This window comes from Haliotis cracherodii, unplaced genomic scaffold, assembly GCF_022045235.1.
Source record: "Haliotis cracherodii isolate W230 unplaced genomic scaffold, xgHalCrac1.p SCAF_9, whole genome shotgun sequence".
NCBI classification, from domain to species: domain Eukaryota; kingdom Metazoa; phylum Mollusca; class Gastropoda; order Lepetellida; family Haliotidae; genus Haliotis; species Haliotis cracherodii.
In genome coordinates, this window is record NW_027266343.1 from 49,127,983 (window position 1) to 49,155,824 (window position 27,842).

The window sequence follows — 27,842 nt, forward strand, 5'->3', positions numbered from 1 at the left end:
TTGTCTAGGTCATCTCACCAATTACAGCTTGCAGAACACAAGTCCACATTAATTGGGTGACTCCGTCAAAAGGGGAATTTGTTTGGCGCCAATCTGACAAGCTCTCCACCTTCACAGCTTCCCATGTCAAAGAAGTTTAATTAGATTAATATTTACTCTGAGAGCCTCTTTCTGGGCTTGTGATGTGTGCACTCCATCATCACACACCTGTCTGTGGATGGAGCTTCAATTAATGTCCATGTCCACGACAAGATCAAGGGAATCTGGCAACATTTGTGTCAACTAATTACCAGACATAAAAGGGAATATATTCTCATGTTTAGATAGTGAGTGATTGTGTTTATGCCACTTTCAGCAATAATCCAGCAATATCACAGAAAGGGGCTTCACACATTGTACTCATGTGGGGATTCGAACCCAGGTCTTTGGCGTGACAGGTAAACGCTTTAACCACTAGACTACCCCATCATGGTATATAAAAGGAAGGGAAACATACATTGGTCTTATTAGCTGTCTCTAAACATAGAGGGGCGGTTGGGTAGCCTAGTGGTTAAAGCGTTCACTCATCAAGCCGAAGACCCAGGTTCGATTCCCGACATGGTTACCATGTGTGAAGCCCATTTCTGGTGTCCATCGCCATGATATTGCTGGAATATTGCTAAAAGCGGCATAAACCCATACTCACTCACTCACTCTAAACATAGAACGGTACAGCACATTGAGATATTTTAACCACCATTATAGGATGTCATTCTCATATTAGGTAAAGTTATGGATGTAATCAACAAAGATGGCAGAGATATTTGTAACATATTACATTGTTTGACCAGAAATATTGTCACTTTCACAAGAGGTCTATCCAAGATTTGAAGAAAAGGGGTGCACGCTGCCAAGTCAAAGTAAACAAAAAGACACACAAGCCACATATAGATGGAGTACCATGTTGACACTAGACTTGCATCATTATAGTCTCTGAAGCAATAATTATGAGTTTAAATCATAAGTTTTAGATGAGGTATATAATAAGAACAAGTTGTCCCCATAAGAGACAGGAGTCCTTGTACTGTCCACAGATCTAGACTTGCCTATTTGGAGGATAGAATTACTACCCATTCCTGGACTTTTCGTTCAGTACAGACATGGAGCAAGGCTAGGTTGACACATACAGTGTCTGAAATATAAGGGTGAGCATGCACCATGCTTCTTATATGCACCTAAACTGTTTTGAGTCTCCATTAGTTGTTATGAGTCAACGAAACTGAAATAAGTTTTAACTAAATTTAGCATCGCATGCCAATCCCTGCTACAGGTGTATTGAGTGGGCAGATTCAAGTTTACATTCCTATATACGTCCCAGACCTACTACTAAGCACCTGGGGAACCTGTTACTATATAACATGGTTTGACATGTGAAGATAGTTTCTAAGTGTTTGTGACTTAATTTAGTGATGCTGTTAGGCTGGAACACCTCAGCTGATATACCTTCATGGTATGACGAACTGGAAATAGTTGCCCACTTCTCAACAGTACTCAAACCAAAGGAGACTCTCTGACAACTAATTATAATGATGTGATTTCTTGATGGACAGTGTTTGCCTAATGACTGTCTTTAACACAGCCTGTCTCCCTGACCCTAGAGAATAAATAAAAAAACTGAATCCAATGCAAGTCTAGATTGCCTCATCTCTAGAAATTAAGTTTTGTTGTATTTTTAATGTTGTAGAAACATATATTTTTAAATAAGATACGATAACTTTATTTCTTGTACTAAACATTAGTCTATCTTTAACAGTGAGGATGCTTCTATTGTATGAACAATGTATGAGTTATGTGTAAATATTTGTACTGAGGTTATTCTAATGTTACATAACACATGGATCAGTGTATTTCCGGGGGAGGGTAACTGTTCTGTGTAGAGCGTTATGACTCACTCCGTATTCCCCATCTGCAGTGTATTAAACACTTGGACCAATGTTCCGTAACAGGCACTGCACCATTAAACTCAACTGATGTAGTAATCATTTCATACCACTGTTCTGTTGGTTCATACACTCACGCTCCACACGAGAAACTTTTTCTTGCCAGCTCGGCAGTTTTAATGAGAGAAGCAGGTTACCCCTCTCCTCTGCCACAGTTGTTACCTCATTGCCATGGCAATCGTTTCTGGAATGTGATTTGAAATCATGTGGTAAAATTTTCCTGCGAGCAGTTGATGGCACAGACTCTGACAATTTTGGACACCTTGCCAAGGCTTAACAGTTTTCTATGGAGGAGTCGGGTTTCCTCCCAGACCTGCTACCTCCAAACAAGGCCTAAAGAGAAGGTGTTTGCTTTATTCATTATGTCGCCACAGTGGCAGATGCCGGTAAAACTGGGAAAGGTTTCAACAAGTATTCTATCACCTCCTTGCATAATTTTGTATTGCATCCTATTCTCTGTGACGGCGTTGGGGTAGCCCAGTGGTTGAAGCTTTCGCTCCTCATGCCGAAGACCTTGGTTCTATTCTCCACATGGGTACAATGTGTGAAGCCCTTTTCTGGTTTCTCCCCGCATGATATGACGGGAATATTGCCAAAAGTGTCGTAAAAACACACTGACTATTCTCCCTGCTATAATCTGTCTCCTAGACCCTTGAGAATAAATTAAAAAAGGAGTCCAACTCAAGTCTAGAATGACTTGGCAAATCCAGAATGCCTCTGCTCTAGGTGAGGATTGTTCAGGACTCCATATGGATTTTTTTTAAATTTGCAAATATATTTTTTAAATAAGATATCTTTATTACTGGGACTAAATGTCAGTCTATCCCTGCTACAGGACAGAAGATTCGCGGCCCTGATTGTCTGTCTGATAAGTCCTACAGGACATTGGTGAGGGGGTATGGTGGGTGGAATGGCTGGAATGGGGTGCTTCAACAGAGACTTTGGCTGGGCCTGTGGAATAATGTGACTTGTTTCTTGCCTGGGTTCTATCTTTGGTATGGTGAAGAAGCTTAGTGAGGTATATGTGTGACAGACAGTGACCTGTACAGAGAATATAATGTGGAGAAGAGTTGGTGTCGCTTGGACCAGAGTGGGTTATGCACTTGAGGTCGTTTGGAATAGATCAGGGTGAGGAGTTGGTACCATTTGAACTTGAACCAGAGCAGGGTGAGGAGTTGGTACCACTTGAACTAGAACGGGGTGAAGAGTTGGTACCACTTGAACTAGAACAGGGTGAGGAGTTGGTACCACTTGAACTGGAACAGGGTGAGGAGTTGGTACCACTTGAACTGGAACAGGGTGAGGAGTTGGTACCACTTGAACTGGAACAGGGTGAGGAGTTGGTACCACTTGAACTAGAGCAGGGTGAGGAGTTAGTACCACTTGAACTAGAACGGGGTGAGAAGTTGGTACGACTTGACCTAGAACAGGGTGAGGAGTTGGTACCACTTGAACTAGAACGGGGTGAGGAGTTGAAACCACTTGAACTAGAACGGGGTGAGGAGTTGGTGCCACTTGAACTAGAACGGGGTGAGGAGTTGGTACCACTTAAACAATGGGATGAGGAGTTGGTACCACTTGAATTGGAACGGGGTGAGGAGTTGGTACCACTTGAACTAGAACGGGGTGAGGAGTTGGTACCATTTGAACTAGAACGGGGTGAGGAGTTGGTACCATTTGAACTAAAACAGGGTGAGGAGTTGGTACCACTTTAACTAGAATGGGGTGAGGAGTTGGTACCATTTGAACTAGAACGGGGTGAGGAGTTGGTACCACTTGAACTAGAATGGGGTGAGGAGTTGGTACCACTTGAACTAGAACGGAGTGAGGAGTTGGTCTCGCTGTTCAGGGGGAGGAGGTTCTTGCTGTTCAGGGGAGGAGGGTCTCGCTGTTCAGGAGAGGAGGGTCTCGCTGTACAGGGGGAGGAGGGTGTCGCTGCATAGTATGACAGTGAGAAGGGGAATGTTGGCTCTGTGTTTGTTTAGGTGTACCTGTCTCTTTTTGTGCCTTGTGACTGATTGATGCGATACGTATATATATACAAACAAATGATGCTGTGTTATTTGAGAGTTGTTCTTTCTTTTCTTATAAGATGAGAATTCTAGTGTGTCAAATTTTCTGTGGAATAATGTGACTTGTTTCTTGCCTGGGTTCTATCTTTGGTATGGTGAAGAAGCTTAGTGAGGTATATGTGTGACAGACAGTGACCTGTACAGAGAATATAATGTGGAGAAGAGTTGGTGTCGCTTGGACCAGAGTGGGTTATGCACTTGAGGTCGTTTGGAATAGATCAGGGTGAGGAGTTGGTACCATTTGAACTTGAACCAGAGCAGGGTGAGGAGTTGGTACCACTTGAACTAGAACGGGGTGAAGAGTTGGTACCACTTGAACTAGAACAGGGTGAGGAGTTGGTACCACTTGAACTGGAACAGGGTGAGGAGTTGGTACCACTTGAACTGGAACAGGGTGAGGAGTTGGTACCACTTGAACTGGAACAGGGTGAGGAGTTGGTACCACTTGAACTAGAGCAGGGTGAGGAGTTAGTACCACTTGAACTAGAACGGGGTGAGAAGTTGGTACGACTTGACCTAGAACAGGGTGAGGAGTTGGTACCACTTGAACTAGAACGGGGTGAGGAGTTGAAACCACTTGAACTAGAACGGGGTGAGGAGTTGGTGCCACTTGAACTAGAACGGGGTGAGGAGTTGGTACCACTTAAACAATGGGATGAGGAGTTGGTACCACTTGAATTGGAACGGGGTGAGGAGTTGGTACCACTTGAACTAGAACGGGGTGAGGAGTTGGTACCATTTGAACTAGAACGGGGTGAGGAGTTGGTACCATTTGAACTAAAACAGGGTGAGGAGTTGGTACCACTTTAACTAGAATGGGGTGAGGAGTTGGTACCATTTGAACTAGAACGGGGTGAGGAGTTGGTACCACTTGAACTAGAATGGGGTGAGGAGTTGGTACCACTTGAACTAGAACGGAGTGAGGAGTTGGTCTCGCTGTTCAGGGGGAGGAGGTTCTTGCTGTTCAGGGGAGGAGGGTCTCGCTGTTCAGGAGAGGAGGGTCTCGCTGTACAGGGGGAGGAGGGTGTCGCTGCATAGTATGACAGTGAGAAGGGGAATGTTGGCTCTGTGTTTGTTTAGGTGTACCTGTCTCTTTTTGTGCCTTGTGACTGATTGATGCGATACGTATATATATACAAACAAATGATGCTGTGTTATTTGAGAGTTGTTCTTTCTTTTCTTATAAGATGAGAATTCTAGTGTGTCAAATTTTCTGCTTAGTGATCTGTAAGCAGTCTGGACCGAAATAGAAAACAGTAATTTAAGAACTGTATTCAAATAATAAAACACAACACAAAAATACCTATACGCTACTGTAAGCGTTACTTTTTCAAGTGTTTATCTCACATCAAAAAGGGTAAAATAATACTTATATATGTAATTGGAAATATAACTCGCACAAGAGAGTGGATGTTATTTCAAAGGTTTTTAAAAAAAGTATTTTTCAATAAATTCAGAAAAGTAATATCAACAGAATCAATCGTTTCAACTCTCTACGACTGCAAAGTTTGTTGAATTAAAAGCTGAACATACGCTCTCCAAAACATTGCTGGTGTGGAATGTCACCATGTTGTTATTTAGGACATGAAAGTCTCAGATATTCTCAGAGTTGGCCTTCACAGAAAATGGCAATGAAAAGTACATTGATGAACACAGTTAAAACTTAAAAACTCTGTCAACAATAACATCATTTTAGCATAAGCTGATTAATAATGTGTACATAGTCCTTTGAACTTCATCATCAAACTGGTTAGACTAACATACTCGTATAGTCTATGAAATCTTTTATTACACAATACAATTCTCTCCTCTATAATTAAGCAGATAATTTTCTTGATGCTGATTTTATAGAACTGGCTAGTTTTGCTTTTGTATATATATCTAGATTGGTTTTGTTTTCACAAAATAAATATATTCCACAGTCATTGTGCCGGCCTACTACCTGTAATGTTACTCATCCACGCTGTATTACAGAGTGGGGGCGGCCGGGTAGCCTAGTGGTTAAAGCGTTCGCTCGTCATGCCAAAGACCCGGGTTCGATTCCCGACATGGGTACAATGTGTGAAGCCCATTTCTGGTGTCCCCCGCCGTGATATTGCTGGAATATTGCTAAAAGCGGCATACAATCATACTCACTCACTGTATTACAGAGTGAACTTATTGACTGAACTTAGATATCTATGTGCATTTGGTTATTAATATAACTGAATGGACTTTCTATCTGTTTCCTGAATGTACAAACTCGAATTCCAACAACAGTTAATTATTGTACATTTACTGCATTGTCTAGATCAGTTGTCTGCCCGATAATATGTATATTAGGGCCTCAGTGATACTGAAATATGTACAGTGGGTTCAGGGGAAATAAAATTGTATATTGCATGTGGAGTATAAGCAGTAGCAACAGAGTAGTGGTTAATAACAATATTTATACTCACAATAATTTAAATCGGGGTCAGGGGATTTTATTTTTACATTGTACAGTAAACCACATTTGAAACGAACACTCTTATTATGAACTGAAAGATATATCATATATGCTGTATGTATTATTATAAAAAAACAATGGTTATAACAAATTAAAATAAGGGGTCCCTTGTTATAACCATAGTTTACTGTATTCTCTTTTAGCACACTGTTACAGACACCTGTGTACATTTGTTCCCAATAGCTGTGGTTTAACGAAAGCGGATGATGATTGTGTGGTGGAAATGACGGGTAACATGATGTGAGGTGAGATGTGTAGTGGTGATGATGTGACGTGAGATGTGTAGTGGTGATGATGTTCTGGAGATGTGACGTGAGATGTGTAGTGGTGATGATGTGACGTGAGATGTGTAGTGGTGATGGTGTGACGTGAGATGTGTAGTGGTGATGATGTGACGTGAGATTTGACGTGAGATGTGTAGTGGTGATGATGTGACGTGAGATGTGTAGTGATGATGATGTGACGTGAGATTTGACGTGAGATATGTAGTGGTGATGATGTGACGTGAGATGTGTAGTGATGATGATGTGACGTGAGATTTGATGTGAGATGTGTAGTGGTGATGATGTGACGTGAGATGTGTAGTGGTGAGGCAAGCTGGGATCAAAATGTAATAAGCATTTTTTTACAACCTATTTGTCATGTTACAGTTATATGTTGCTCATGCTATCAACCACTGGGTTAGTCTGGCCTGTAATCAATTACGTACAGACCACCATGATAAAGCTGGCATATTCCTGACTAGGATTAAACCACAAACAGAACAAACAATTTAATTTGTAGACTGTAGTTATGTGAATGACTGAATATTGTTTTACGCCACATCAGCAAATTTCCAGCTATTCGCTGCGAGGTAGTAATGTAGACTAGAAGACCTGGAGATAACAGATTTCTGCAATCTTTGAGGAATGAGTGCAGGTCTAGCATTCCTTCAGAATTCACCTACAGCTTTACTCATCAAGTTAATAGTTGCCAAACACGTAATTGCCAATCTTGCCTGGAAGAATAATTTCAATGAAAGACTGACTAACTTATATGTTCTGTGATGCCAGTTGTAGGGTTTGCACCTGATGCAATGTCAAATATTTGAATGATCATAATCAAGAGAACTGACAACTGAACTCACATTTAATAGCAACTTGAACGCTAGAAAACTAACAAGCTGACTTAGGCGAAAATCAGTTCCTTCTTATGTCAGGAGCATTATGGGTAGATTTATTTTGGTGATTCAGGGGAGTGAGTGAGTATGATTTTATGCCGCTTTCAGCAGTATTCCAGCAATATCACTGCGGGGGACACTAGAAATGGCCTTCACACATTGGACCCATGTCGGGAATCGAACCTGGATCTTTGGTGTGACGAGCGAACGCTTTGACCACTAGGCTACCCAACAACCCGGTTCAGGGAGTAAGTGTGAAGGGTTTTCTGCTATAGTCAGCGATATTAGAGTGAATCATCTTCCCATGTACAGAAATATTACAGGTGTATTCAATTGTCCTGTAGCCAGCACTATTACAGATACATGGCAGTCTGTTGCAAGCAATATTTCTGGTGAGGTGAGGTGAAATGGGGTTTGCCACAGTTTAACATGAATATCCTACTCAGACACAGTATACTGAATCCGAGCCGACCAGTCCTTGTTTTAGCCCCTTAATGCTGAGCGCCAGACAGGGTAACAACAAGTACCATCTTTTAACGTCTCTTGGTATGACATGGCCGGGATCAAACCCCGGACCTTCCGCTCTCCAGGCAGACGCTCTACAACTAGACCATGGAGGCGATCTCAATATTACTGATAATCATGGCAGTCTGCAGTGAGCAGTATTACAAAAGGCTGATCTTTTTCACAGGCAGTTTCAAAGGTTATGCTGTTAATGAAAAGATTTACACATAAAACTGATAGTTGTTTATCCATTATGATATGCAGGTAAATAATTTGTCATCTAGTTGATAAAATTCTGGCGGTAATTCAAAAAAGGCACTTCATGTTTTTCAACAGCCTCTCTGAAAACACCTCCTCCTCATTGTTTACAACACAGTGTCTTCAGTGTATAATGTGTTATTCAATGTGTGAAGACATGTTCATTATTACCTGGAAGGGGAGATAACTGGAGACTGACATGCGATAAGCCTTCATCATTGCCTGCAGCTTGCGATTAAAACACATGCTTAAAATACACCCTGGTAGTGTCTACATGCCTTGTCTCACCTGGCTGTGGGGCAGTCAGCTGTAAACACATCCTATCTACCATGTCATCCTCATATACCTGCAGGAACTAAAGGATTAGTGGTGATGAAAGTTAAGAGCTGATTATGTTAGGTCTTTACACCTTTTTATTCCAAAGGGGCAGTGGTGTAACCTCGTGGTTAAAGCATTTGCTTGTCACACCGAAAAAACCCACATGTTACAATGTGTGAACCCATTTCTGGTGTTCCCCGCTGCGATATTGCTGTAATATTGCTAAAAGTGGCATAAAAACAAAATCACTTATATTCCCGACGATGTGTTTTAATTGCTTTTGAAACTTTAATTCATTTCATTTTTGTGTTTTGAGAATAATGCATTATTTCCCTGTTCTGGAGCAGCGCTACGTTTCATGAATACAGAGTTGTGCTTCACGCTGGTTCTCATTGTGCAATGTGCACACCACCCATCCCTTGTACTGTGCATATCCACCTCACTCAGCATGTATGCAGCGATGGGAATCACGATGTAGATGCAGCCTATTGTTGAGGTCATTGTGACTTCCCTGTGAGATCTTCAAACATGACAACTGTACTTCCTCCCTGGATTTGATCAACTCTGACAGTCATTTGAAGTTATCACATCTTTCCAGTGGCAGAATGACCCTGTTAATTTCAACACAAGTACAACATACAAGTAAAATAACTCTGATTTGAAAACAGAGAAAATTTAATAAATAAGTCCTACATTGTGAGTTTTGACTTGACCTCGCAATATGGTTCTGATACAGTGTGTATCAAAATGCTGCAGTGCATCTAGTGGAGACATTTGATAATCCTGTGGTCTGACAATAAAAGCTGTTTCATGTGTATCAATGTGGCTGTGTATAAGATATACGATAAATTGCAAAGAACAATGAACTAGGTGTGGTTTATTTCACAATAAAACATTGTTTTATCATGATGTTATTTCTAAAGATTCGAACATACCCCGCTCGCACATAGATGTCATCATAAATTAGATAACATTATTTTTGCCCCTCAGGTGTAGCAAGGAAACTCAAAATAGCCTCCAAAAGTGGGCGAAATATGGCAATCTGAATTGGGGGAGACAGTACAGATAAAACCGCAATGAGAATTGTCAGAATATTCAGGAAATACCAAACTTAACACCCATTCATAAAATGGACTTGTCCATCATCAGATTGTAATCAGGAGTGATCATTATTTAAATATGGGTAAATATGTTTGTGACAACATTGTGACCAGTTGAGTTGTGTTTAATACAACATTATCTCAGGGACATCACAGCAGATCAAGCTGATAAGAATGCCTGATGTGATACAGGTTTGCAACTTTTGTGAAACCCTTGTGGATAGGTATGTTGCAGCCCAACCAAGGATCATAGTCAGGACCAATCAGAGATTCAAACCCAGAATCAAGCCCACTCACTTACTCACTCACTCACTCCACTCACTCCACTCACTCAAAACACACTCACTCACTCACTCACTCACTCACTCACTCACTCACTCTAGATGTCCGACCCGAGAAGATTCCAGGGTAGAATAGGTCTTCAGCAACCCATGCTTGCCGTAAAAGGCGACTATGCTAGTCGTAAAAGGCGACTAACGGGATCGAGTGGTCAAGCTCGCTGACTTGATTGATACATGTCATCGGTCCCAATTGCGTGGATCGATGCTCATGATATTAATCACTGGATTGTCTGGTCCAGACTCGATTATTTACAGACCGCCGTCATATAGCTGGAACATTGCTGAGTGCGGAGTTAAACAACAAACCAACCAACCAACCACTCTAGATGTCCAAGGGTTTTCTGCCCTACACCAATGTATTTACAAAACTCAAACCTCCTCTACTGTGATGAAGGCCCTGAACTAAATCCAGTATGATACTCCCTGCTAAGACATGAATAAAACCCTGAACACTCAATAACCAGATGTAGTTAAAGAAATTAGGGTAGACCTTCTTTATGGCGCTGCACCAAAATGAACACTTGACGATTTGACTTCCTTCTGTGTACACCATACACCCAGTGGATGCAGCACATGTATTTGTACTGGCGTGTAAATATACAAACACATGTCCACCACGGCCATGCCAGATAATAAACTAAAACTGTGATATTTACACTAAATCTGCCCCTGTAGAAATAATCAAGATGAACATTAAACAATTGCACCGTATGTGCAGGTTTCACGCATAACATTTCAAGATTCACGTATCTCATGAAATGTGCTTGGTAGATTTGCCCTCCTGGGGAGAAGTGGAACCTACTTCCTTCTTTCTGCGAAGTCACATGACCAGATCTCTGTTATGTATAAAACATGCGCTGCTTAAAAACAGGAATTCATTAGGTGGGTGCGCAGTGTTGTGATTGTTTGTGCAGTCTGAGACACATGGTGGAATATTCTTGGACGGAATTTCTCCGTAAAGACTACTCTCCTGGTGGAATCTAATTTAGAATTTAGCATTTACTCTCTTGATTCTGCAGTTGGATGTACGTCAAATAAGAATTGCACTAATGTAGGTCGGATCATCCTGTCTTCTGTTGCTGGGGCGGTCGGGTAGCCTAGTGGTTAAAACGTTCGTTGGTCACACCAAAGGCCCAGGTTCGATTCGCATAATGGGTACAATGTGTGAAGCCCCTTTTCTATGTCCCTGCCTTGACATTGATGGAATATTGCTAAAAGCGGCGTAAAAGCCAACTAACTCATCTTCTGCTTCTACAGATTTGATCTGATGAAAAAAGCTACGACTTTTGATGTTTGGGCATTCAGACTTCAGTCCTGTTTGAGATAGTGATATTGTGTATTGGCCCCATAGTTAGTGCTTGTTCATTGCTTCATTGGGAGGCTTTTTTAGTGTCACAAACTGAAACATTATGTAGCTAGAAAATGCCCACCCTTCTCATTAAACACTTCTCTCATTCGAACATCCATTACACTACCTGTCTGAAATCAATAGAGTTAGAGATAGTGCTTTTCTAGCGATCCATGAATTAGTGTTTAGTCAGGTTTGTTAATGTCACACTCAGCATTCCTATCAATCCATGAATTAGCGTTTAGTCAGGTTTGTTAACGGCACACTCAGCAATATTCCACCGACATGATGGCCATCTGTAAATAACCATGTCTGTGACAAACAATCCACTGATTCACTTCATGAGCATCGACCTACATAATTAGGATATGATGACATGCATCAACAAAGTCAGCGATCCTGACCACCCAATCCTGCATGAGTTAGTGGTTAATGTGTTAGCTGGACACACAAATGCCTGGGTTTGATCCCCAAATGGGCACATTTCATTAATGGTAGTATGCCTCCTCAGTGATCTTATAGTGTGACTCCCTAATGCCCCCTTGTGTTTCTATGGTGAGAAATATGAGAATTGCTTGCTCTCATTCAATCACCAATTGTTTCTTAAATTCTTTAAGTGAGCTGCAGTATGTCTTCTGTGCAGGTTTAGGGGTCAGTCAAATTGAGCAACACGCCTCTGACAGTCTTAATATACATCTGGGATAAGAAAAGTATTAAAAAGTATGGAGTCTTGAACATATCTATATCTGTTCTGCCACCAGTGTGGCCCTGCAAGCTGGCATTCAAACACCATCTGGGGTATATATTTTTTATCCAATATCTGTGGCTGTGTGCTGTAGCAACAGTTCTACATAGTGTTTCAGTGGGCTTCATTTCACGCGAACAGGGACAAAATATGCATGATTTATGCGCATTGACACCCAAAAACTTAGAACATGTTGTCTAACAGTGATAATTATTTGTTACAAGTTTCAAATATTTTTTTTCATTGTAGATGCTGTATGATTCTGTTACAATTGTCTTACAAGAAATCAATCAACTGTTGATATCTGATATCCCCCTTGTCATTTCCCTCTCAACAGAAATGTTATTACAATCAATACTTGATTACTGACATGGAACCCACCTGTACATACCCTCACAACAGAGGTGTTATTACAATCAACACTTGATTACTGACATGGAACCCACCTGTACATTCCCTCACAACAGAGGTGTTATTACAATCAACACTTGATTACTGACATGGAACCCACCTGTACATTCCCTCACAACAGAGGTGTTATTACAATCAACACTTGATTACTGACATGGAGCCCACCTGTACATACCCTCACAACAGAGGTGTTATTACAATCAACACTTGATTACTGACATGGAACCCACCTGTACATACCCTCACAACAGAGGTGTTATTACAATCAACACTTGATTACTGACATGGAACCCACCTGTACATACCCTCACAACAGAGGTGTTATTACAATCAACACTTGATTACTGACATGGAACCCACCTGTACATTCCCTCACAACAGAGGTGTTATTACAATCTACTCTTGATTACTGACATGAAACCCACCTGTACATACCCTCACAACAGAGGTGTTATTACAATCTACACTTGATTACTGACGTGAAACCCACCTGTACATACCCTCACAACAGAGGTGTTATTACAATCTACTCTTGATTACTGACATGAAACCCACCTGTACATACCCTCACACAGCAAACTTTAACTGTTTGGTTAATGCTGTAATCCACATATGCATGTAGATAGATGTTGTATTTACCTGTCTCGTTAATCATTATTTTAACACTACAACATCAGGTGAGCACATCATTGTCTCATCATAATGTTTATCCACCTTAGCACATATGTAAATATTATAAACTATCATATTTGTGTAAACAGCTACGAGACAAACACATTACTCTTGCACAACAGTAGACTGAAAACATGGCTTCCAACAAGAATTAATTCAAAATCATATCTGAGGTATATTATATTTTTTTGCCACTGTTCTGTTGAGAGTTAATAAGAACCCGTGGAAACATATGTTCTATAACTCATTGGAAACAAAATACCGCTTTTGTTTGCTTTACAAGTTCAAGTCAAGCATCATATTTTATTGTGTTGATAATATGGCGGCTCGAGTCTTGTACAACAACTCATGAGTTATAATCATCAGGCCTAGCCAACATACAAATGTGTATGTCAAAGTACGCAGACTGTTAAGGAAATATTGAATTATTTTACCTCAACTCTACACTATAGGGCTGGGACGAGTCCAAATTTACTACCCGGGTACCCCCCCCCCCCCCCCCACCCCTATTACCTGACCCTACCTGGGTACCCACTGTAGGTCTAAGGGGATGTCTCAAAATGTCCGATTGGGAACATTTTTAGGATAGACCTGGCAAAACATATTTAGGAACATGTATTAAACAATCTGCACGCGTGCACGCACCCACCCCCGCACCCACGCATGCATGCACGCACCCACACACCCACGCACGCACGCGCGCACGCACCCACCCATGCACCCACCCACGCACCCACCTATGCACGCACTTGGGAGATATGACAACTGATGTGCAGTATATAGAGGGAGGACCAGATGCTGCAGTGAAGACACTGAACACAGTGCCCTACATGCTGTGATTCTTCACAATGTGGTAAACGGTATAAACATGAAGGGTCAGCAGGTTAATGAGTTTAGAGTGCACAGTAATTATGTGCATTACTGGAGTGTGAGTAACTGATTTGATCTGGCACGTGAAGGAATGTTACGTTCATGACAGTGGTAATTATGTAGGCAGGAGCCATGTTAACCCACACTTGACAGTCATTACAAACGAAAGTGGCGGTCGGGTAGCCTAGTGGTTAAAGCGTTAGCTCGTCACGCCGAAGACCTGGGTTCGATTCCCGACATTGGTGCAATGTGTGAAGCCCATTTCTGGTGTTCCTCGCTGTGATATTACTGGAATACTGCTAAAAGCGACGTAAAACCATACTCACTCACTCACTCACTCACTCACTCACTCACTCATTACAAACGAGATGTGGAGTAGCATGGGCTAGCAGCCGAAGCCATGGTACATATCCCCACATCGGAATATGGGTACACTGGATGGAGGCCATTATTGCTGTGCCCTGCCATAATGCTGAACCTGATTAAATTCACTCATTCACAACATCACACTCACTCTCCCACTCATGCCATAACAATCACACTATCGTACTCTCACTTCTCACTCACTCACTCACTCATTCACTCACACCATCACACCATCACACTCACTCTCCCACTCATGCCATAACAATCACACTATCGTACTCTTACTCATTCACTCACTCACTCACTCACTCACAACACTACACCATCACACTCAAACTCACTCACTCACTCACTCACTCACAACACTACACAATCACACTCAAACTCACTCACTCACTCACAACACTACACCATCACACTCAAACTCACTCACTCACACACCACAGTATACTCACTCACTCACTCACTCCACAGTATACTCACTCACTCACTCACACCACAGTATACTCACTCACTCACTACACAGCATGCTCACTCACACCACAGTATACTCACTCACTCACTCACACCACAGTATACTCACTCACACCACAGTATACTCACTCACTCTCTCACTCACTCACACCACAGTATACTCACTCACTCACTCACTCACTCCATAGTATACTCACTCACACCACAGTATACTCACTCACTCTCTCACTCACTCACACCACAGTATACTCACTCACTCACTCACTCACTCCATAGTATACTCACTCACACCACAGTATACTCACTCACTCACTCACTCACTCCATAGTATACTCACTCACTCACTCACACACGTACTCACACCACAGTATACTCACTCACTCACACCACAGTATACTCACTCACACCACAGTATACTCACTCACTCACTCACACCACAGTATACTCACTCACTCACTCACACCACAGTATACTCACTCACTCACTACACAGCATGCTCACTCACACCACAGTATACTCACTCACTCACTCACACCACAGTATACTCACTCACACCACAGTATACTCACTCACTCTCTCACTCACTCACACCACAGTATACTCACTCACTCACTCACTCACTCCATAGTATACTCACTCACACCACAGTATACTCACTCACTCTCTCACTCACTCACACCACAGTATACTCACTCACTCACTCACTCACTCCATAGTATACTCACTCACACCACAGTATACTCACTCACTCACTCACTCACTCCATAGTATACTCACTCACTCACTCACACACGTACTCACACCACAGTATACTCACTCACTCACACCACAGTATACTCACTCACACCACAGTATACTCACTCACACCACAGTATACTCACTCACTCACTCCATAGTATACTCACTCACTCACTCACACACTAACTCACACCACAGTATACTCTTTCACTCACACCAAAGTATACTCACTCACTCACTCACTCACACCACAGTATACTCACTCACTCACTCACTCACACCACAGTATACTCACTCACTCACACCACAGTATACTCACTCACTCACTCACTCACACCACAGTATACTCACTCACTCACTCACTCACACCACAGTATACTCACTCACTCACTCACTCACACCACAGTATACTCACTCACTCACTCACACCACAGTATACTCACTCACTCACACCACAGTATACTCACTCACTCACTCACTCACACCACAGTATACTCACTCACTCACTCACTCACACCACAGTATACTCACTCACTCACTCACTCACACCACAGTATACTCACTCACTCACTCACTCACACCACAGTATACTCACTCACTCACTCACACCACAGTATACTCACTCACTCACCCACACCACAGTATACTCACTCACTCACACCACAGTATACTCACTCACACCACAGTATACTCACTCACACCACAGTATACTCACTCACTCACTCACTCACTCACTCACACCACAGTATACACACTCACTCACACCATAGTATACTCACTCACTCACTCACACACTAACTCACACCACAGTATACTCTTTCACTCACACCACAGTATACTCACACACTCACACCAAAGTATACTCACTCACTCACTCACTCACACCACAGTATACTCACTCACTCACACCACAGTATACTCACTCACACCACAGTATACTCACACACTCACACCACAGTATACTCACTCACTCACTCACTCACACCACAGTATACCCACTCACTCACACCACAGTATACTCACTCACTCACACCACAGTATACCCACTCACTCACACCACAGTATACCCACTCACTCACACCACAGTATACTCACACACTCACACCACAGTATACTCACTCACTCACTCACTCACACCACAGTATACCCACTCACTCACACCACAGTATACTCACTCACTCACACCACAGTATACCCACTCACTCACACCACAGTATACTCACTCACTCACTCACTCACACCACAGTATACCCACTCACTCACACCACAGTATACCCACTCACTCACACCACAGTATACTCACTCACTCACTCACTCACTCACACCACAGTATACCCACTCACTCACACCACAGTATACTCACTCACTCACACCACAGTATACTCACTCACTCACTCACTCACTCACTCCACAGTATACTCACTCACTCACTCACACCACAGTATACTCACTCACTCACACCACAGTATACTCACTCACTCACTCACACCACAGAATACTCACTCACTCACTCACACCACAGTATACTCACTCACTCACTCACACCACAGTATACTCACTCACTCACACCACAGTATACTCACTCACTCACTCACACCACAGTATACTCACTCACTCACACCACAGTATACTCACTCACTCACTCACACCACAGAATACTCACTCACTCACTCACACCACAGTATACTCACTCACTCACTCACACCACAGTATACTCACTCACTCACTCACACCACAGAATACTCACTCACTCACTCACTCACTCAGTGTGAAGGGTTCTTGTGAGGATGTCGATGGTGTCCTGGTGTGTACACTCATCTGCTTGTGGTAGTAAGTAGCCATCAGACTTACAAACCTTGTACGACCATAATGAAGGACAAGATGTGCAGCTCAATCAAACATGTACCGGATATTCATTTATTATTTTTTATAATGATAATTTGTCATTTATTTGAAAAAAAGCATGCCACTGGAACACGGCCAAAAGTCTGCTGTGAGTTGAGGGACTCCTCTGAGTATTAATTGCTAATTTGCCAAAAAAGTAGTTCTTTTCTCAGTACTGGAAACATACCAGACGAATGACAATGAATTCTAAATGTACTGGTTATTCCTACAGCAACAAAATATTGACATCAAAGACTTTTAACACTTTTCTTCAGTTTCTAGTAAGGAAAGAACTTTTGGATAAGTCAGCATAATAGAACGGTTATTTTGTAACGATTGACAATAATGTTTAATTAATCTCATGCTAATGAGTCTCCTGTCATTGGACAAAATGAAGGTGAGTTGGAGATGAAGTTTGCTTTTAAATATTGTTAGTGAAAACATAAGTTTTTATAAATGGAATATTTGGTAAATTGTGTTCAATAATTCGCATTATTTGTAATGGCTAATCACAGATTGTCCAATAAGAAGAATGTTATTTGACAAGAGTAGCCCCATACTCCTTGCGAATTGTCCGTGCGTTTCATAGAAAAGTTAGGTAAACAAGTAAATGAGGTGAAAGTCCATTCATAACATGGCCACTTATGTATTGTCTTAGTGTAAGTCTCTTCATCCAGTCATAGATAACCTCAAATACTCAAAACTCGGATCAAAGTATTGATATAAACCCTTAAAAATGCAGGGATTGTATGCTTGAAGTGACCAACTCAATGTGTTCCCTTGTTCGCTCTGTGTCAACTCTCCCGTCTCCCGATCCCTGCTACAACCGCTGATCGATGGACAGATTACATAACACCTTTTTATCTAAGGTCAGTAATGTTTCCCTAACAACAATTGCTGTTTGCAGATCCTAGCTTCTACAGCCCTCATGTGGGTGCATCAGGAGACGCAATATTTGCATATTGCCGTAGTTACAGAAAACTTTTGTGTGGAGTGACAGTATAGATGGATGATGATAGGTTGGGGACGTGTCAGCTGGGGCAGTGATGTAGTGTGGAATATGTTTGGAGAATTTATCTGTCAAGTTACTTTCATGTGCAATTAAGAAAGCTAGTTTATGTCTGTGACAGAGTTACAGTGAAGAGGTACCAGGGAGACTGGTCTACTTCTCTATGGTACTGGAGAACTATTTGCTGGAGGTTTTATCATGACATACAAGGTGTACTGTTACAAGGTTGGTGAGGTCATATATTTTCCTGGGACTTTTTATGGAAGACGAACAGGTTGGAGGAGATTTTGTATGTGTTAGTTGATTTGGAGTCACCAGATTACTATTTAGATGTATTTGATTTGTTTGTTTGTTTGTTGTTTAACGCCGTACTCAGCAATATTCCATCTATATGAGGGCGGTCTGTAAATAATCGAGTCTGAACCAGACAGTCTAGTGATTGATATCATGAGCATCGATCTACACGATTGTTATTCAATGACATGAATCAACCAAGTCATCAAGCCTGACCGCCCTTTTATGGCAAGCATGGGTTGCTGAAGACTATTCTAACCTGGATTTTCACGGATCTAAAAATGTTGGCAAATTAACTGTGTCCAGTCCTTTAGTCCATCTTGTGAACTGAGGACAAATATGGGCCATCATTTCTCTCCACAGTGTTTACACCTCAAACAAAGCTGATTATACATATTAGGGGCTGTCGTGTTTCCATTTTCAGCCCCAAATCTGTATGTCAAGTAAACAAACAGTTTCGTCTCTTAAAACCACCAACAGGGTTACAAATGAATACATAGAGATGTATCCTCAGTTATTTAGAATCAAACGGACAGCTTGACAATGGCATAGCCCTTATAGTGTTCTTTGAGTCTTCAGTATGGTCAGTATAGTTTTTGAATATTTTAAAAAATGTTTGAACAAAGTGAAGTGTGTAAAATAGTGAATGGAATTATGTTGCTAGACTGGGAGTATTTAGTCTGTAATATCTACATGTTGCTACTTGTCACTGACTGTTCCGACTGTGTGGTATCAAAAGTTGTTAAACGATGGTACTTGTTGTTACCTGCCTGGAGTTTGGCATTAAGGGGATAAAACAAAGATTGATCGGCTCAGAGTCGGTATATATACTGTGGGTAGGGTATTCATGTTAAGGGGCGGTCGGGTAGCCTAGTGGTTAAAGCGTTCGCTCGTCACGCCGAAGACCCGGGTTACATTCCCGACATGGGTACAATGTGTGAAGCCCATTTCTGGTGTCCCCCGCCGTGATATTGCTGGAATATTGCTAAAAGCGGCGTAAAACCATACTCACTCACTCACTATTCATGTTAAACTGCGGTATCACAGTTAGCTAGCACTATAAAACAGGCATTGGTCTGGACTAGTACAAGCAGCCACACACACACGCGTGCATGGACATTGCTTTACATGTGCAATGTTCTTGAATGTGATGTGGAAGAGGGAGCATGGAAATATTTAATGATACAATTCAAATGATTTGTTTTTGTGCATGCCTAATATTAAGAAACTCTGCTGGCATTTTTCAAATTCAATAATGGAGAAACTCTTCTGTTGGTTATATAAATATCTATTACAGGTTTGCTCATTTAGCCACATCTAGTGGGTCATCCTTGTCGTACCTTGTCATTTCATGTCTCTTATATTTGATGACTCAGCATTTTGAATCTATCCGTTTGCCATCTTTTGCATGTACCGGGTACAGTGTACTAAATGATTCATTGTTGGAGAACTCAGTTGCTACTCTTCAAATACATCCTGAATCGAAAATCTTCAGATACGTCTGGAGATATTGACATACACTTTATCAAGTAGAGTGAAACTAACAGACATCTTAGACAGATCTATTTCCGTACACCTACACATGCGTTGATGGTAAATACTGACATGCTGAAGCCCTTCTTCATCACCCAGGGCATCCCTGTGTTTATTAACCACAGCCACAGGGTCACACAAACAGCAACAATGTTTGACATGTATATTACATGTGTTGATACAATATTTATGCCAGGAGATATACACTGTTGTATATGATATTGGATAGCTGAAGGGGGAATTTAATGATGAATGGAGTTGCTGGTATTTCATGCATTCTGTTGTGATCTGTGTTTGTTCGTTGTTAAATGCTAGAGTGACTCAGCAATGATGGCCTATAAATATTTGAGTCTGGAGCAGACAATCCTGTGATTGAAATTATAAGTAACGAGTTTGAAAGTGGGGCAATAAGGCTAGAGGGGTTCACTAACTCTGCACTTCACACTTTGTACTCATTGTTGAGGATCAAACCAGGTTTTCAGTGTAACAAGCAACCACTTTAAGGCTTGCCCTTAAAAATATTTTATGTTCAGTACTGTTAAGAAACGACTTCTTTAAACTCAAATTGTGGTTTTGCACTAGATTTCTCCCCTTTAAGCATGCTATTAGGAATCACACGTCTATTCGTGGCCTCGGACCCATCTTTTCATACTTTGGGCTGCTGGGAGTATATACCATGTGATATATTATTATCTTTTGTATCTACTTTGGTAATTAAAGATTTCATTTACTTCCGAAAGCATTTAATTCAAGCCTTTGAGTTGGGGGCAAGACCCCTAAATCAGCTGTTGTTTTAGTGAGGATGGCGAGAATGGCGTCTGAAAATCATAGAAACCGTTACTAAGGAATGAGCTCGTGCACATCCCTTACCAAAGTGTCCGGTATACTGCATTCTTGCCGTATATTAGAATCAAGTTTGTTCTTATATACCAAAGAAATATAGAAATATAAATAAATATCCTCCCTCCTATCCAGTGAGTTTTCAAATACGTCATGATAAAGAGTGGGCCTTATAACCTGTGGGCCCGCTCTGTATTCACAGGGGTGTATACTTGTCTCCAGCTTTGTCGCCCAGATGTTGGTTTTGTTGTGGTAATACAGTTGTGTGAACTCTGTTACAGGTATGACGTCCACGAAGGTGACATCATCGCCGCCGCCCCCACAGATCCAGACACGTACCACATCTCGGGACTTGACCGGCAACACATCCGGGAGAAGCGAGTGGCAGTAAAGACTGTCAACAACACAGACTTCATAGGACTCAATATCAGGGGTGGCAGTGAATATGGCCTGGGAATCTTTGTCTCCAGGTGGGTGGAGTGATGTACTTGGAGGTACAGCTGTCGTATAATTCCTGTTAATTTTATGTTGATAAGGACCCATGGCATCTTTGTCTTTGACTAGGCTTGGTCTCAATCTACCGCTAAACAAAGATCTGAGGACATCCCATTAGGGATCACGTCAGACCGACCTCACGCGGACTTTGACCGACCAATGAAATGACTGACAAGAAGTCGACATCAGCCAATCAGAAGGCAGCTTTCTCGTGCTTTACGGCACTAATTTCAAATTGGCGACTATGCTTCGAAACATATTTTGACAAATTCCCTCCAAAAATTGGAAACCTGAACAAAAGAACATTCTGAAATGGCTAATAGATGGTCTAGATTGTATGGATTCAGTCGTTAAGCCCGTAACTATCGTTCAGAATACCCCGTGTTAAAGTTTTCGAGGTTGCATGATTAGAAATAACATGCCGACTGTGACTTTCATGATCTGGTAAGCAACACTCTGATTGGTCAGATGAAAGGTTGTTCTGACGTGACCCCTAATGGGATGTCCTCAGATCTTTGTTTAGCGGTAGCAAGAACTAAGATCTGATTTTAATGAGATTGGGCTTGGTCCTTAATGCTGTGTGTTGACTGGTGAGCTTCTGTTACAGAGTGGACCCTGGTGGTCTAGCAGAGAAGAATGGCGTGTGTACGGGAGACCAGATACTGGATGTGAATGGTACCGACTTCTCCAAAATCTCCCATAGTGCAGCAGCAGACTTCCTGCGTACCAACCCCAACCTTGTTCTTACTTTGAGGGTAGGTTCTTGTCATGCTGAAGCGATTTGTGTCAGATGTAGAATGAAATGTTTATTATGCTTGTGCCCCATGGGGATACGGGACATTATAGTTATACATGGGGTACCCAGTGGTCCATGTGTGTGCCCCATGGGGATACGGGACATTGTGGTTATACATGGGGTACCCAGTGGTCCATGCGTGTGCCCCATGGGGATACGGGACATTGTGGTTATACATGGGGTACCCAGTGGTCCATGTGTGTGCCCCATGGGGATACGGGACATTGTGGTTATACATGGGGTACCCAGTGGTCCATGAGTGTGCCCCATGGAGATACGGGACATTGTGGTTATACATGGGGTACCCAGTGGTCCATGCTTGTAGTGGTCCATGCGTGTGCCCCTTGGGGATATGGGACATTGTGGTTATACATGGGGTACCCAGTGGTCCATGCTTGTAGTGGTCCATGCGTGTGCCCCTTGGGGATACGGGACATTGTGGTTATACATGGGGTACCCAGTGGTCCATGCTTGTAGTGGTCCATGCGTGTGCCCCTTGGGGATATGGGACATTGTGGTTATACATGGGGTACCCAGTGGTCCATGCTTGTAGTGGTCCATGCGTGTGCCCCTTGGGGATACGGGACATTGTGGTTATACATGGGGTACCCAGTGGTCCATGCTTGTAGTGGTCCATGCGTGTGCCCCTTGGGGATATGGGACATTGTGGTTATACATGGGGTACCCAGTGGTCCATGCTTGTAGTGGTCCATGCGTATGCCCCTTGGGGATACGGGACATTGTGGTTATACATGGGGTACCCAGTGGTCCATGCTTGTAGTGGTCCATGCGTGTGCCCCTTGGGGATATGGGACATTGTGGTTATACATGGGGTACCCAGTGGTCCATGCTTGTAGTGGTCCATGCGTGTGCCCCTTGGGGATACGGGACATTGTGGTTATACATGGGGTACCCAGTGGTCCATACATGTGCCCCTTGGGGATACGGGACATTGATGTTATACATGGGGTACCCAGTGGTCCATGCGTGTGCCCCATGGGGATACGGGACATTGTGGTTATACATGGGGTACCCAGTGGTCCATGCTTGTTTCTCCTTGGCATTCTGGGCTGACTAGATCCACAGTGCCCTATGGATTCTGGGACAGACTGGGCTCCCAGTACCCTATGGATTCCAGAACAGACTGGGCTCCCAGTGCCCTATAGATTCCGGGAGAGACTAGGCTCCCAGTACCCTATAGATTCCGGGAGAGACTAGGCTCCCAGTGCCCTATGTATTCTAGGACAGACTGGGCTCCCAGTGCCCTATGTATTCTAGGACAGACTGGGCTCCCAGTGCCCTATAGATTCCGGGAGAGACTAGGCTCCCAGTACCCTATGTATTCTAGGAGAGACTAGGCTCCCAGTACCCTATGTATTCTAGGACAGACTGGGCTCCCAGTGCCCTATAGATTCCGGGAGAGACTAGGCTCCCAGTACCCTATGTATTCTAGGAGAGACTAGGCTCCCAGTGCCCTATGTATTCTAGGACAGACTAGGCTCCCAGTACCCTATAGATTCCGGGAGAGACTAGGCTCCCAGTGCCCTATGTATTCTAGGAGAGACTAGGCTCCCAGTGCCCTATGTATTCTAGGACAGACTGGGCTCCCAGTGCCCTATGTATTCTAGGACAGACTGGGCTCCCAGTGCCCTATAGATTCCGGGAGAGACTAGGCTCCCAGTGCCCTATGTATTCTAGGAGAGACTAGGCTCCCAGTGCCCTATGTATTCTAGGAGAGACTAGGCTCCCATTACCCTATGTATTCTAGGACAGACTGGGCTCCCAGTGCCCTATAGATTCTAGGAGAGACTAGGCTCCCAGTGCCCTATGTATTCTAGGACAGACTAGGCTCCCAGTACCCTATAGATTCCGGGAGAGACTAGGCTCCCAGTGCCCTATGTATTCTAGGAGAGACTAGGCTCCCAGTGCCCTATGTATTCTAGGACAGACTGGGCTCCCAGTGCCCTATGTATTCTAGGACAGACTGGGCTCCCAGTGCCCTATAGATTCCGGGAGAGACTAGGCTCCCAGTGCCCTATGTATTCTAGGAGAGACTAGGCTCCCAGTGCCCTATGTATTCTAGGAGAGACTAGGCTCCCAGTACCCTATGTATTCTAGGACAGACTGGGCTCCCAGTGCCCTATAGATTCTAGGAGAGACTGGGCTCCCAGTGCCCTATGTATTCTAGGAGAGACTGGGCTCCCAGTACCCTATGTATTCTAGGACAGACTGGGCTCCCAGTGCCCTATAGATTCCGGGACAGACTGGGCTCCCAGTACCCTATGTATTCTAGGACAGACTGGGCTCCCAGTGCCCTATGGTTTCTAGGACAGACTGGGCTCCCAGTGCCCTATAGATTCTAGGAGAGACTGGGCTCCCAGTGCCCTATGTATTCTAGGACAGACTGGGCTCCCAGTACCCTATGGATTCCGGGACAGACTAGACTCCCAGTGCCCTATGTATTCTAGGACAGACTGGGCTCCCAGTGCCCTATAGATTCTAGGAGAGACTGGGCTCCAAGTGCCCTATGTATTCTAGGACAGACTGGGCTCCCAGTGCCCTATAGATTCTAGGAGAGACTGGGCTCCCAGTGCCCTATGTATTCTAGGACAGACTGGGCTCCCAGTGCCCTATAGATTCTAGGAGAGACTGGGCTCCCAGTGCCCTATGTATTCTAGGACAGACTGGGCTCCAAGTACCCTATGGATTCCGGGACAGACTAGACTCCCAGTGCCCTATGTATTCTAGGACAGACTGGGCTCCCAGTGCCCTATAGATTCTAGGAGAGACTGGGCTCCCAGTGCCCTATGTATTCTAGGACAGACTGGGCTCCCAGTGCCCTATAGATTCTAGGCGAGACTGGGCTCCCAGTGCCCTATGTATTCTAGGACAGACTGGGCTCCCAGTGCCCTATAGATTCTAGGACAGACTGGGCTCCCAGTGCCCTATGTATTCTAGGACAGACTGGGCTCCCAGTGCCCTATAGATTCTAGGAGAGACTGGGCTCCCAGTGCCCTATGTATTCTGGGGCAGACTAGGCTCCCAGTACCCTATGTATTCTAGGACAGACTGGGCTCCCAGTACCCTATGTATTCTAGGACAGACTGGGCTCCCAGTGCCCTATGTATTCTAGGAGAGACTAGGCTCCCAGTGCCCTATGTATTCTAGGACAGACTAGGCTCCCAGTGCCCTATGTATTCTAGGACAGACTGGGCTCCCAGTACCCTATGTATTCTAGGAGAGACTGGGCTCCCAGTGCCCTATGTATTCTAGGACAGACTAGGCTCCCAGTGCCCTATGTATTCTAGGACAGACTGGGCTCCCAGTGCCCTATGTATTCTAGGACAGACTGGGCTCCCAGTACCCTATGTATTCTAGGACAGACTGGGCTCCCAGTACCCTATGGATTCCGGGACAGACTGGGCTCCCAGTACCCTATGGATTCTAGGAGAGACTGGGCTCCCAGTACCCTATGGATTCCGGGACAGACTAGGCTCCCAGTACCCTATGGATTCCGGGACAGACTGGGCTCCCAGTACCCTATAGATTCCGGGAGAGACTAGGCTCCCAGTACCCTATGTATTCTAGGACAGACTAGGCTCCCAGTGCCCTATGTATTCTAGGACAGACTAGGCTCCCAGTGCCCTATGTATTCTAGGACAGACTAGGCTCCCAGTGCCCTATGTATTCTAGGACAGACTGGGCTCCCAGTGCCCTATGTATTCTAGGACAGACTGGGCTCCCACTACCCTATGGATTCTAGGACAGACTAGGCTCCGAGCACCCTATGGATTCTGGGACAGACTAGGTCCCGGTACCCTATGGATAGACTCGGGTGCCATTGTACAAAGTCCTAAGGCGATTGAAACTCCCATACCTTAACATACACTTACAACAGTCGTAGCACTGAGATTGTTCAGGGTTTTCTGTATGGAAGGGGACTAATAGTTCCAGGAAGTGGAATGTTTTTAACAGAAGATGTTCTGCTTGTAGGAAGTGGGGCGTTATCCAGCCTACAAGGAACTGTTTGCAGAGTACACGTGGAGCGACCGAGCTCATCGCAACTCAGGTTGGGCTGCCCATTCCTATAGTCGTCACTTTTGATAGGTTCGAGTTCTTTTTCTCAGTTTGCTTGGGCTCTGGGACTCGGCTAAATACACCTCAATGTTGTCGCTTGTCATGTTTGGATGTGAACCTAACACAGCTTTTTCATTGTCATTAGGCCGGACTCTTTGAGGGGGATGGGGAGTTGAAAGTTAAAAAATAATCTGGCCCAGTTTGTATCTTGTTATTATAAATCTAAAATCTGACTTGTAACATTGGAACAATTCATGTTTTATAGTCATATAAAAAATCCCTTTGAGTAGTTATATTGTCAAAGTGATTTTTTTCATCGGCAGTATAAAAAAACTTGTTCTGATTAACAACATTTTCTGAATTTTCTGATTTTAAGGTCAGCAGATCCGTAAACCAAGCAAAACAATGTAAGGCCTTAAGTTCACACATACAACACATGGCCAACGTGGAAATATTCTAAATCTTGAGATGGATCACCAACTTGTAAGACCTTGAAGACCTGCGAAGACCCTATCTTCAGCATCCTATGCTTGCTGTAAAAGGCGACTATGCTTGTCGTAAGAGGTGACTAACGAGATCGGGTGGTCAGCCTTGCTGATTTGGTTGATGGTTGTCATCATATCCCAAATGTGTAGATTGATGCTCATGATATCAATCACTGGATTGTCTGGTCCAGACTCGATTATATACAGACCACCGTGATATAGCTGGAATATTGCTGAGTGTGATGTTAAACAACAAATATACAAACTTGTGATGAGGACCTCTATAAATTAACCCAAACGACAACATTTATTTTTTAAATTTATTTAGGTGACTGTTTCATATGTCACTGCACCTTTTTATTCCCAACCAATATTTTTTTCCAATATTTTCTTAAAAAAGGACAAATAAGTATTTTGCTCTCTCCCATATGAATTTGCAAGTAGTTTTTATATATTCATTTCCTGTAAGTCAACCATTTTGGATTGGTCAGTTTTTCACATCAAGTTCTCTTCCCTAGTTTCCGTGAATATGGTTATGTAGTGGAAGTTGATTTATACGACTGTGAGTATGTGTTTTCATATTTTT

The 27,842-nt window shown here is 43.2% G+C and overlaps 2 protein-coding genes across 2 annotated transcripts in view; one reads left to right on the forward strand and one right to left on the reverse strand.

The window, feature by feature from the left end:
• Positions 1-27,842, forward strand: part of LOC139452174 (PDZ domain-containing protein 7-like) — an 88,369-nt gene that overhangs the window by 38,664 nt on the left and 21,863 nt on the right. The window contains exons 6-8 of the mRNA XM_071233536.1: positions 21,685-21,873; positions 22,506-22,653; positions 26,688-26,763. Coding sequence (XP_071089637.1) covers positions 21,685-21,873; positions 22,506-22,653; positions 26,688-26,763 — 413 coding nt within the window. The remainder of the gene's footprint in view (positions 1-21,684; positions 21,874-22,505; positions 22,654-26,687; positions 26,764-27,842) is intronic.
• On the reverse strand, positions 3,103-8,706 carry LOC139452931 (sericin-2-like). The gene is made up of 3 exons (XM_071234550.1): positions 8,660-8,706; positions 4,568-4,828; positions 3,103-3,661 (listed from the first exon to the last, which is right to left on the reverse strand). The coding sequence occupies exons 1-3, from the start codon at positions 8,704-8,706 to the stop codon at positions 3,103-3,105; spliced, it is 867 nt and encodes a 288-aa protein (XP_071090651.1).

Excerpts from the sequence above, each read along its gene's own strand:
- LOC139452931 (XM_071234550.1), bottom strand. The coding sequence starts at position 8,706 with ATGTGTTTTAATCGCAAGCTGCAGGCAATGATGAAGGCTTATCGCAT. Across the intron at positions 4,829-8,659 it reads ATGATGAAGGCTTATCGCAT|TTCAAATGGTACCAACTCCT; the intron begins GTCAGTCTCCAG and ends ACCCTGTTTTAG. Across the intron at positions 3,662-4,567 it reads AACTCCTCACCCTGTTCTAG|TTCAAATGGTACCAACTCCT; the intron begins GTCAAGTCGTAC and ends ACCCTGTTTTAG.